Genomic DNA, 13,429 nt, shown 5'->3' on the forward strand with positions numbered 1-13,429 from the left:
CAGGATTGAGTTGCCTGGACTTCAAGAGCCGGATTTCCCAGGCTCAGGGTCCACATGTAGCTCATGCCTGGACATCCCTGCTCTACTGCACCAGTGACAATTTATTTTCAAATTGTGGGCAGTTTTGCGGTATTGGCCCATACCCACAAGGAGCTTGGTTGATATTACCCAAACTCATTTCACACAACCAGCAAAGAGAGGAGACTTTCAACCATCAGTCTGGCTGGACCATTTTTGGGGGGTTAGTTAGAAAGAACTTGCATTTATATAGTGCCATTCATTCATGACCGCAGGATGTCCCAAACGCTTTACAGCCAATGAAATGCTGTAATGTAGGAAATATGGCAATATCGCACCAACAGCAATGAGATAATGACCGGATAATCTGCTTTAGGGATAAATATAGGCCAGAAAACCAGGTAGAACTCCCCAGCTCCTCTTTGAATAGTGCCATGGGATCTTTTACATCACCCAAGAGGACAGACAGTTTAACGTCTCATCCGAAAGATGGCACCTCCAACAGTGCAGCACTCCCTCTGGAGTGTCAGCCTAGATTTTGTCAAGTTTCTGGAGTGGGACTTCAACCCACAACCTTCTGACTCAGAGGTGAAAGTGCTACCACTGAGCCACAGCTGACTCCTTAGGTTTCTGCACGTGTCAGACAACCATCACCATGTCGAAGAGTCTCGAAACTATGCTGTTAAGAAATACACAGATAAAGTTTGTCCAATATGGAGTGCATAACTCTCTCCCCATATGGACACATCTGACTTGCTTAAGCCCAGAAAGCTTAAGGGCAGGTTGGTGAAACCAAGGCTTAAGGACCCCCAAGTGTTTGCAGCACTGGTAAGCTTCCTGGTGCTTGTCCAGCCAGGACCACCTTGGCTCTTATGGCATTGGCAGTCAGGGTTACCTGGAGCCCAGTGGGAATAATCCCAGCTTCCAGTGACAGGGCTAACTCTCCAGGTTCCATTTGTGAGCCAGGCTGGCAGTGATCAATAATGCATTCCATAGATTCGGATAATGCTTGTTGAAACTTTGAAATTATCTCGAAAGAATTTTCATTTGTAGAACCTTATCATGTCCTTGGGACATGCCAAAGCACTTCAGAGCCAAAGAATTTGCATTTAAAGTGCAGTCATTATTGTTATGTAGGTGAATGTAGCAGCCAATTTGTGCACAGCAAGGTCCCACAGCAAAGGAATGACCAGGTAAGCTATTTTTTTTAATATATTGGCTTTGATTGGGGAACAATGTTGGTCAGGACCACTGAGAAAACTCTTCGATGCCAATGGGATCTTTTATGTCCACCTGAACTGGTAGACAGGGCTGCAGTTTAACATTTCATCCGAAAGACAGCAACGAAGTGTTAACTGTGATCATGTGCTCAAGTCCGAGCGTGGGGCTTGAACCCACAACATGTTGACTCAAGAAGCCTTAGAAACTAAAATGTCAGCTTGGCTAAGTAAAATATGGGACATTAATTAATCTTTGCAAACAGCAATCCACCAACTACAACAACTAGGCCAAGACTGTATACACACACAGGTATTTTATTTAGAATGCAAGTCATGCAGGATACACAAGACACATGTTAAATTACCTTCGTCATTGGTTCAATCAGGTCCAGATCAAACACCATGAATCCATCAACTCCAGCACTGATTTCAAGCAGCTTCAAACTAAAGCATTAATGAAACACTGTTAGATTCTGCATTGAACAATCCAACTCGAAGTACAATACTTGTATGCTCTATCAAGTTTTAAAAATAGGAACCAAAAAAGCGTGATGAACAAGATATGTGGAGCCAGATAGAACGCCCAACAGTAATGTTCACAAGCTAAGGAAGGCATCAGATAATTCATACTTATGGAATAGTTTGTCATTCACAATGAATCAGGGCTCAGTTATCAAAAAGAAAGCATACAGCAGGTGGTAGAGGGATATAGGATTGACACAGGGTGTCCGTTGTTTTCAAACAGACAGGGTGGTTTGTGCAATGGCCACTCAGTAATCTTTGTAGATGAAAAATAATAGGAGAAGTCCCGTTTTCAATTACTGTGTTTAAAAAAAGATTTGGCATATCTGTGAGTGAGTCCATCTGATTTCAGATGGAACAGGGCCCTACAACCAGCCTCCGTGACCCTGGGCTAGGAAGGGAAAAATATCACCAAAGGTTTCTAATTCTGATCATCATCCAGACCAGGGATTGAACCTGGGGCCTTTCTGGTTTGTACAATTTAGTGGCGCATTTATCCATTGAGTTTTCATTCTAGAAAATTGAAATTGAATGGAGTTTAATCAGAACAGTTTCAAAGATAAGTGCTTTTAAAGGAAGACAGCATGTATCTCAAATATAGATTTTGTTTTGCATACTAGCTCCCACTGCAGTCTACTCATTGTGAATGCAGCTGCACATACCGTGTGACAATTGCTGTGACTTTCTGGTACTCCAAGCTTCCCTTGTCCTGGGGCAGTAACAGTGCTGCCATTCCTCCAGTGGCCAAAGCACCTCGTTTATGACAGGTCTTTACTAGAAGATCCATGTAACTCTTCAAAAACACTTTCTCCATATTCACATATTTACTGCGATCTGGTAAAAGGAACTCCCGTCGACAACCTGAAAAATAGTGTTCGTGAAATGACTCATGCTGTACTCCTATTTCCCATAGAGTATTTTATTGGCCCAGAAATTCGGGTCTCCACAGGTGAGTACGCACGGGGTACTCACCCGTAGGCCCGATGGAAGTGCCGGTTTCCTGCATGCACTGCGCATGCGCGGGAAACCAGCACTTCCGTTCCTCTGAACAAAGGGGTTCAGAGGTTGAACGCGTGCGCGGGGGAGGCTGCGCATGCGCATCAAACTTACGTTTTTTTTTTACAGTTTTCTCTGGGAAAGTAAGCCTGCAGAAGTTAGAAATGTAAAAAGCAGGCGTAAGGCCTGCTTTTTACAAGGTAAGTGGTGAATTAATTAAAAATAAAACATTTTTTCCACAGGTTTATTATTTTTAAATACTTTAAAGCAAGGTAAGTTTATTTTTAGCCCCGTTAGAATATAAAAGTATTTTTTTCAAAAATTTAAATTATTGTTTAAAATAGTTATTTCATGTAATTTATAGTTTATTTAAAAAATGTGATTTAAAAAAAAAAAAAAAAATTATTTGAAGGTTTAGTGCTATTTTGGGGCCATAGTATTTATAAGTCTTGACAGCACTTCCTGTCAGACTTATGAATGGAGCATTCCCTGCTCCGATTGGCTGCCCATGGCCCACGTGATCCCAGGGGACGCATCGAACTAACTGCGCCCCTGGGATACGCAAGCACGGCGCGCCGGCAGCTGGACCAGGCCCCGGATCGGAATTCCATGGGGGCCCACAGCACAATGGCCGGCGCTCAAGGTAAGTGCAGATCGGGGGCTTGCACCCACGGGAAGCCCCCGACCCGAATTTCTGGGCCATGTTTCAAATTGTTTAAATCTGATCATTCAGGACCTCCCTAAAGTCGGGAGTATATCATGTGGGAAAACTCTAGTGGGTGACCTACATTGTCTTACACTGTGGCACAGCCCATCAGTATGCCAACAGGTCCAATGGCAGGTGCCTGCTCATTTCCACATTATGCAAAGCATTATCAACTGAGCCATAAGAGATGCTCCATGAATGAAATTTTAAAGCAAGTCACCAGATAAAACTATGCCACCATTTTGGTTGATCATTCTAGTCCAGGAGGTCATGTTAACTAGACATCAGGGCAGCATTTGATCGAGTGTGGCATCAAGGAGCCCGAGTAAAACTGAAGTCAATGGGAATTGGGGAAAACGCTCCACTGGCTGGAGTCATACCTAGCACAAAGGAAGATGGTTATGGTGGTTGAAGGTCAATCATCACAGCCCCAGGACATCGCTGCAGGAGTTCCTCAGGGCAGTGTCCTAGGCCCAATCATCTTCAGCTGCTTCATCAATGACCTTCCCTCCAACATTAGGTCAGAAATGGGGATGTTCGCTGATGACTGCACAGTGTGGTTTGAACAGAGTGCTGGGAGTTGGGTGAGTCGGAGTTAGGTGAGGAGTGGAAGGAGGAGCTCCCTTGCTTCGCCTTTGCTTTTCCTAACTTTTCATCCTGTCGGAATTGGTTCTTACTTTACACCAAGGAAAGAGTCTGAGAGCGGGAGCAGTCAAACAACAACAACTGCAAAACCGCTAAAGTGACTTCACAACCAGGGAAGGAGCTGATTGGTAAGTAGGACCTGGTGAGTATTTCTACAGTCCAGTCGTTAAAGTAAAAGTAAGGTCTCTAGTTTAGAGTAAGTATTGCTTAACGTGAAGTAAGGTCCCTAGTGTATTTAATATTCTTTAATTTAGAGGAAGTAAAGGGAGTAAATTAAGGATAGGACATGGCAGGGCAGCGTGGAGTGCTCCTCCTGTGCTATGTGGGAAGTCAGGGACACTTTCGGTGTCCAGGGCAAACGTGTGCAGGAAGTGTCTCCAGCTGCAGCTACTCGAAACCCACGTTTCGGAGCTGGAGCTGCGGCTGGAGTCACTGTGGAGCATCCGCGAGGCTAAGATCTATGTGGATAGCACGTTTAACAAGGTGGTCACACCGCAGGTAAAGAGTGCACAGGCAGAAAGGGAATGGGTGACCGCCAGACAGAATAAAAGAACTAGGAAGGTAGTGCAGGAGTCCCCTGGATCCATCTCCCTCTCCAACAGATTTTCCGTTTTTGATACTGCTGGGGGAGATGGTTTCTCAGGGGAATGCAGCAAGAGCCAAGTCCGTGGCACTACGAGTGGCTCAGCTGCTCAGGAGGGGAGGAAAAAGACTGGGAGAGCGATAGCGATAGGGGATTCTATCGTAAGGGGAAGAGATAGACGTTTCTGTGGCCGCAGACATGACTCCAGGATAGTATGTTGCGTCCCTGGTGCCAGGGTCAAGGATGTCACCGAGTGGCTGCAGGACATTCTATAGGGGGAGGGTGAACAGCCAGAGGTCGTGGTCCATATCAGTACCAACGACATAGGTAGAAAAAGGGACGAGGTCCTGCAAGTAGAATATAGGGAGCTAGGAAATAAATTACAAAGCAGGACCTCAAAGGTAGTAATCTCAGGATTACTCCCAATGCCACGTGCTAGCGAGAGCAGAAATAGGAGAATAGACCAGATGAATGCATGGCTGGAGAGATGTAGGAGGGAGGGATTAAATTCCTGAGGCATTGGGACCAATTCTGGGGAAGGTGGGACCTGTACAAGCTGGACGGATTACACCTCGGCAGAACCAGGACCAATATCCTCGCAGGGGGGTTTGCTAGAGCTGTTGGGAAGGATTTAAACTAGTTTGTCAGGGGGCTGGGAACCTAAGTGTGGGCCCAGAATGGAGAGAAACAAAGCTGGAAGTGCAAGTTAGAAAAGTAGGGAGCAGAAACAAAGGCCAACAGTAAAGAGGGTCAAAATGCAGAAAAATATTAAACAGGCAAAGTTGAAGGCACTTTATCTAAATGCACATAGCATTCGCAACAAGGTGGATGAATTAATGGCACAAATAGAAGTAAATGGGTATGATGTAATTGCCATTACAGAGACATGGTTGCTGTTAGATCCGTGGTTTAGTGGATAAATAATTACACGGATGCTGTACATAACAAATAACAGGTCTTTACTGGAGGAGGGCAATCTCTAGACTGGAGTACAGAGGCATGCGCACAGCTTATATACCGGTGTGGTTACTGCCGGTACTACAGTATACAGGAGCTGTAAAAAGTAGTTCTGACTTAAAGCACATACACTACAGTTGCAAGGTAACCAAAGCTGGGAACTGAATGTTCCAGTGTACTCAACATTTAGGAAGGACAGACAAAAAGGAAAAGGAGGTGGCATAGCGCTGTTAATAAGGGGTGAGATTGGTACGGTAGAGATAAAAGATCTTGGCTCGGTAGATCGTGATGTAGAACTGGAATCGGTTTGGGTGGAACTAAGAAACAGCAAAAAAAAAAAGAAACAGCAAAGGGCGGAAAACATTGATGGGAGTTGTGTATAGGCCACCAAACAGTAGTGGTAATGTAGGGCACAGTTTCAATCAAGAAATTAGAAGTGCATGTAACAAGAGCAATACGGTAATCATGGGGGACTTTAATCTACATATTGACTGGGCAAATCAAATTACCACTAATGGTGTGGAGGTCGAATTCTTGGAATGCATGTGAGATGGATTCCTGGATCAGTATGTGGAGGAACCAACCAGGGAACAGGCGATTCTGGATCTGGTACTGTGTAACAAGAATGGACTAATCAATAATCTTGTGGTAAAGGGGCCTTTAGGGACAAGTGACCATAATATGATTGAATTTTACGTGGATATTGAGTGTGATGTAGTCCAATCTGAAACTAACGTCTTCAATCTAAACAGAGGAAACTACAAGGGTATGAGGGACAATTTGGCCATGGTATATTGGGAGACTACGCTAAAAGGTATGAAGGTGGACATACAATGGCTTACATTCAAGGAAATAATGCATAATTTGCAACAAACATATATTCCTCTAGGGCATAAAAACCCAAAAGGAAAAGTGATCCAACCATGGCTAACAAAAGAAATTAAAGCTAGTATTAAGTCAAAGGAGGAAATTTATAAAGTTGCCAAAAAAAGCGGTCAGCCTGAGGTTTGGGATCTTTTTAGAAACCAGCAAAGGGGGACCAAGAAATTGATACAGAAAATGGAATATAGAAACATAGAAGATAGGAGCAGGAGTAGGCCATTCAATGCGATCATGGCTGATCATCCAAACTCAGTACCCGGTCCCTGCTTTCTCCCCATACCCCTTGATCCCTTTAGCCTTAAGAAATATATCCAACTCCTTGAATATATTTAATTTAATGTATTGGCCTCTACTGCCTTCTGTGCTAGAGAATTCCACAGGTTCACCACTCTCTGGGTGAAGAAATTCCTCCTCATTTCTGTCCTAAATGGCCTACCCCTTATCCTTAGACTGTGACCCCTGGTTCTGGACTCCCGGACCATCGGAAACATCCTTCCTGCATCTAGTCTGTCCAGTCCTGTCAGAATTTTATAAGTTTCAATGAGATCCCCTCTCATTCTTCTAAACTCCAGCGAGTACAAGCCCAATCGACCCAATCTCTCCTCATACGTCATTCCTGCCATCCCAGGTATCAGCCTGGTGAATCTTCGCTGAACTCCTTCCATGGCAAGACCATCCTCAGATAAGGTGACCAAAACTGCACACAATGCTCAAGGTGTGGTCTCACCAAGGCCCTGTATAACTGCAGCAAGACATCCTTGTTCCTGTACTCAAACCCTCTCGCTACGAAGGCCAACATACCATTTGCCTTCTTAAACGCCTGCCGCACCTGCATCCTTACCTTCAGTGACTGGTGCACAAGGACACCCAGGTCTCGTTGCAGTTCCCCTTCTCCCAATCTATTGCCATTCAGATAATCTGCCTTCCTGTTTTTGCCACCAAAGTGAATAACCTCACATTTATCCACGTTATATTGCATCTGCCATGCTTTTTGCCAATCACCCAACCTGTCCAAATCATCCTGGATTTTCTGGCATCCTCCTCACAGCACACGCCCACCCAGCTTTGTGTCGTCTGCAAATTTGGAGATATTACATCTAGTTCCCTTGTCGAGATCATTAATATATATTGTGAATAGCTGGGGTCCAAGGACCGATCCCTGCGGTACCCCACTAGTCACTGCCTGCCACTCGGAAAAAGACCCGTTTATTCCAACTCTTTGCTTTCTGTCTGCCAACCAATTCTCTATCCAAGTCAATAGCTTGCCCCCAATCCCATGTGCCTTAACTTTACACGCTAATCTCTTATGCGCGACCTTATCGAAAGCCTTCTGAAAGTCCAAATACACCACATCCACTGGTTCTCCCTTATCTATTTTACCAGTTACATCCTCAAAAAATTCCAGTAGATTAGTCAAGCACGATTTACCTTTCATAAATCCATGTTGACTTTGTCCGATCCTGTCACTGTTTTCCAAGTGCTCTGCTATTACATCTTTTATAATGGACTCTAGCATTTTCCCCACTACCGATGTCAGGCTTACCGGTCTGTAATTCCCCGTTTTCTCTCTACCACCTTTTTTGAATAGTGGGGTAACATAAGCTACCCTCCAATCCATGGGTACTGTTCCAGATTCCATCGAATGTTGGAAGATGATCAGCAATGCATCTACTATTTCTAGGGCCACTTCCTTAAGTAACCTAGGATGTAGATTATCAGGCCCTGGGGATTTATCTGCCTTCAATCCCATCAATATCCCTAACACCATTTCCCTACAAATACTGATTTCTTTCAGTTCCTCCCTTTCATCAGACCCTATGTTCCCCAACATCTGTGGGAGGTTATTTGTGAAGACAGAACCAAAGTATGTATTTAATTGGTCAGCCATTTCTTTGTTCCCCATTATAAATTCCCCTGATTCTGACTGCAAGGCACCTACGCTTGACTTCACCAATCTTTTTCTCTTCACATATCTATAAAAGCTTTTACAGTCAGTTTTTATGTTCCCTGCAAGCTTACTCTCATATTCTATTTTCCCTTTCTAAATTAATCCCTTTGTCCTCCTTTGTTCAATCCTAAACTTCTCCCAATCCTCAGGTTTACTGCTTTTTCTGGCCAATTTATATGTCCTCTCCTTTGATCTTATGCTATCCCTAATTTCCCTTGTTAGCCACGGTTGAGTCACCTTTTTTGTTTTATTTTTATGGCAAACTGGGATGAACAAATTCCATAGTTCATCCATGCGGTCTTTGAATGTTTGCCATTGCCTATCCACCATCAACCCTTTGAGTGACATTCCCCAATCAATCCTACCCAACTTGCGCCTCATACCATCGTAGTCTCCTTTATTTAAATTCAGGACTCGAGTCTCCGAGTCGACTACTTCATTCTCCATCTTAATGAAGAATTCAATCATATTATGATCGCTCCGACCCAAGGGGCCTCACAACAAGATTGCTAATTAATCCTTTCTCGTTACATAATACCCAGTCTAAGATGGCTTGATCTCTGGTTGGTTCCTCGACATATTGGTCCAGGAAACCATCCCGTAAACACTCCAGGAATTCCTCCTCCACAGTATTGTTACTAATTTGGTTAGCCCAATCTATATGTAATTAAAGTCACCCATGATGACTGCTGTGCCCTTATTGCACGCTTCTCTAATTTCCATTTTAATGCCATCCCCAACCTCCGCATTACTGTTTGGAGGTCTATATACCACTCCTACTAACGTTTTCTGCCCCTTGGTATTTCTCAGTTCTACCCATACAGATTCCACATCATCAGAGTTAATATCCTTCCTTACAATTGTGTTAATCTCCTCTTTAACCAGCAATGCTACCCCACATCCCTTTCCTTTTTGCCTATCTTTCCTGAATATTGAATACCCCTGGATGTTGAGTTCCCAGCCTTGGCCACCCTGGAGCCATGTTTCCGTAATCCCAATCAAATCATATTCGTTTACCTCTATTTGCGCAGCTAATTCATCCACCTTATTACGAATGCTCCTCGCATTAAGACACAAAGCCTTCAGGCTTGTTTTTTTAATGCTCTTAGACCTATTAGAATTATTATTTACTATGGCCATGTTTGATTTAAACCGTTGATTTCTCTGACTGCCACTTTTGTTTTTCTCCTTCCTATCTTTTGCTTTTATCCTTGTTTCCATTTCCTCTGTCCCCCTGCTCAGGTTCCCAACCCCCTGCCATTTTAGTTTAAACCCTCCCCCAGAGCACTAGCAAACACATATGAGCACAAACTAGTGAAAAATATAAAAACGAATTGTAATAGCTTCTATGGGTATGTGAAAAGGAAAAGACTGGCGAAGGTAAATGTAGGTCCTTTACAGTCAGAGACGGGAGAATTTATAATGGGGAATGAGGAAATGGCAGAGAAATTAAATAAATACTTTGTTTCTGCCTTCACGAAGACACAAAAAACCTCCCAGAAATACAAGAAAACCAAGGGTGTGGCGAGAATGAGGAACTTAAAGAAATTACTATTAGTAAAAAAACAGTACTAGCAAAATTAATGGGACTAAAAGTCAATAAATCCCAAGGACCGGATGACCTACATCCTAGGGTTTAGAAAGAGGTGGCCATTAGGATAGTGGATGCATTGGTTGTCATTTTCCAAAATTCTATAGATTCTGGAACAGTTCCTGCAGATTGGAGGATAGCAAATGTAACTCCGCTATTTAAGAAAGGAGGGAGAGAAAAAACGGGGAACTACAGACCTGTTAGCCTCACATCAGTAATTGGGAAAATGCTGGAATCTATTATAAAGGATGCAATAACTGGGCACTGAGAAACTAATAGTAAGATTGGGCAGAGTCAACATGGATTTATGAAAGGGAAATCTTGTTTGACAAACCTATTGGAGTTCTTTGAGGATGTAACTAGTGGAGTAGACAAAGGGGAACCGGTAGATGTGGTGTATTTGGATTTTCAGAAGGCCTTCGATAAGGTCCCACACAAGAGGTTGGTGAACAAAATTAGGGCACATGGAATTAGGGGTAATATACTAGCATGGATTGAGAATTGGTTAACAGACAGAAAACAAAGAGTAGGGATAAACGGGTCTTTTACAGGATGGCAGGCTGTGACTAGTGGGGAACCGCAAGGATCAGTGCTTGGGCTCCAGCTATTCACAATCTATATCAATGATTTGGAAGATGGGGACTAAATGTAACATTTCCAAATTTGCTGATGATGCAAAGCTAGGTGGCAGTGTCAATTGTGAAGAGGCTTCAAGGGGATCTCGACAGGCTCAGTGAGTGGGCGAGAACGTGGCAGATGGATTATAATATGGATAAATGTGAAGTTATCTACTTTGCTAGAAAAAACAAAGACAGAGTATTTCCTAAATGGTGAAAGATTGGGGAATGCAGATGCTCAAAGGGACCTGGGTGTCCTTGTACATGAGTCACTGAAAGTGAATGTGCAGGTGCAGCAAGCCATTAGGAAGGCAAATGGTATGCTGGCCTTCATTACTCCTGTACTCAAATCCTCCTGTAAAGAAGTCTTACTCCAAAGGACTTAAGGCCTTGGTGAGACCACACCTGGAGTCTATAGATATGTGGAGAGAAAAAGATTGGTGAAGTCAAGCGTAGGTCCCTTGCAGTCAGAATCAGGGGAATTTATAATGGGGAACAAAGAAATGGCTGACCAAATAAATACATACTTTGGTTCTGTCTTCACAAAGGAGGACAAAAATAACCTCCCAGAGATGTCGGGGAACATAGGGTCTAATGAGAGGGAGGAACTGAATGAAATCAGTATTTGTAGGGAAATGGTGTTAGGGAAAATGACGGGATTGAAGGCCAATAAATCCCCAGGGCCTGATAATCTACATCCTACGGTACTTAAGGAAGTGGCCCTAGAAATAGTAGATGCATTGCTGGTCATCTTCCAAAATTGTATGTACTCTGGAACAGTTCCCATGGATTGGAGGGTAGCTAATGTTACCCCACTATTCAAAAAAGGTGGTCGAGAGAAAACAGGGAATTACAGACTGGTAAGCCTGACATCAGTAGTGGGGGAAATGCTAGAGTCCATTATAAAAGATGTAATAGCAGAGCACTTGGAAAACAGTGACGGGATCAGACAAAGTCAACATGGATTTACAAAAGGTAAATCGTGCTTGACTAATCTACTGGAATTTTTTGAGGATGTAACTGGTAGAACAGATAAGGGAGAACCAGTGGATGTGGTGTATTTGGACTTTCAGAAGGCTTTCGATAAGGTCCCGCATAAGAGATTAACGTGTAAAGTTAAAGCACAAAGGATTGGGGGCAAGGTACTAACTTGGATAGAGAACTGGTTGGCAGACAGGAAGCAAAGAGTTGGAAAAAGACCCATTTATTCTGAGTGGTAGGCAGTGACTAGTGGGGTACCGCAGGGATCAGGCCTAGGACCCCAGCTAGTCACAATATATATTAATGATCTAGACAAAGGAACTAGATGTAATATCTCCAAGTTTGCAGACGACACACAGCTGGGTGGGCGTGTGTGCTGTGAGGAGGATGCAGAGAAACTCCAGTATAATTTGGACAGGTTGGGTGATTGGGCAGATGCAGTATAATGTGGATAAATGCAAGGTTATCCACTTTGGTGGCAAAAACAGGAAGGCAGATTATTATCTGAACGGCAATAGATTGGGAGAAGTGGAAGTGCAACGAGACCTGGGTGCCCTTGTGCACCAGTCGCTGAAGGTAAGCATGCAGGTGCAGCAGGTGGTTAAGAAGGCAAATGGTATGTTGGCCTTCATAGCGAGAGGATTCGAGTACAGGAACAAGGATGTCTTGCTGCCGTTGTACAGGGCCTTGGTGAGACCACACCTTGAGTATTGTGTGCAGTTTTGGTCACCTTATCTGAGGAAGGATGTTCTTGTCATGGAGGGAGTGCAGCGAAGATTCACCAGACTGATACCTGGGATGGCAGGAATGACGTATGAGGAGAGATTGGGTTGATTGGGTTTATACTCGCTGGAGTTTAGAAGAATGAGAGGGGATCTCATTGAAACTTATAAAATTCTAACAGGACTAGACAGGCTAGATGCAGGAAGGATGTTCCCGATGGCGGGGGAGTCCAGAACCAGGGGTCACAGTCTAAAGATAAGGGGCAAGCCATTTAGGACAGAGATGAGGAGGAATTTCTTCACCCAGAGAGTGGTGAACCTATGGAATTCTCTACCACAGAAGGCAGTTGAGGCCAATTCATTAAATATATTCAAGAAGGAGTTAGATATATTTCTTAAGGCTAAAGGGATCAAGGGATATGGGGAGAAGGCAGGGACAGGGTACTGAGTTTGGATGATCAGCCATGATCTCATTGAATGGCGGAGCAGGCTCGAGGGGCCGAATGGCCTACTCCTGCTCCTATCTTCTATGTTTCTATGTACTGTGTACAATTTTGGTCTCCTTACCCAAGGAAGGATATACTTGCCATAGAGGCAGTGCAACGAAGGTTCATGAGATTGATTCCTGGGATGGCTGGACTGTCGTATGAGAAAAGATTGAGTAAACTAGGCCTGTATTCTCTTGAATGCAGAAGAATGAGAGGGGATCTCATTGAAGCATACAAAATTATTACAGGGCTTGATAGGGCGGATGCTGGGAGAATGTTTCCCTTGGCTGGGGAGTCTAGTACCAGGGGACACTGCCTCAGGATAAAGGGTAGGCCATTCAGGACTGAGAGAAGAAGAAATTTCTTCACAGAGGGTGGTGAATCTTTGGAATTCTCTACCCCCGAGGGCGGTGGAGGCTCAGTCATTGGGTATATTCAAAACAGAAGTCGATAGATTTCTGACGAGTAAGGGCATCAAGGGATATGGCGATTAGGGCCGGTGAATGGAGTTGAGGCAGAAGATCAGCCATGATCTCATTGAATGGTTCTTATG

General features: G+C 43.9%; 1 protein-coding gene across 2 annotated transcripts in view; it reads right to left on the bottom strand.

The window, feature by feature from the left end:
• ugl (ureidoglycolate lyase) overlaps positions 1-13,429 on the bottom strand; it is a 74,841-nt gene that overhangs the window by 9,412 nt on the left and 52,000 nt on the right. For both annotated transcript variants that reach the window (XM_086008590.1, XM_086008581.1), the window contains 2 exons: positions 2,423-2,621; positions 1,604-1,682 (listed from right to left, as the gene is read on the bottom strand). In XM_086008590.1, the coding sequence (XP_085864716.1) occupies positions 1,604-1,682; positions 2,423-2,621 (278 nt within the window). The remainder of the gene's footprint in view (positions 1-1,603; positions 1,683-2,422; positions 2,622-13,429) is intronic.

This window comes from Somniosus microcephalus, chromosome 2 (assembly GCF_052327205.1).
Source record: "Somniosus microcephalus isolate GS21.2 chromosome 2, FLI_Smic_1.0, whole genome shotgun sequence".
Classification (NCBI taxonomy): domain Eukaryota; kingdom Metazoa; phylum Chordata; class Chondrichthyes; order Squaliformes; family Somniosidae; genus Somniosus; species Somniosus microcephalus.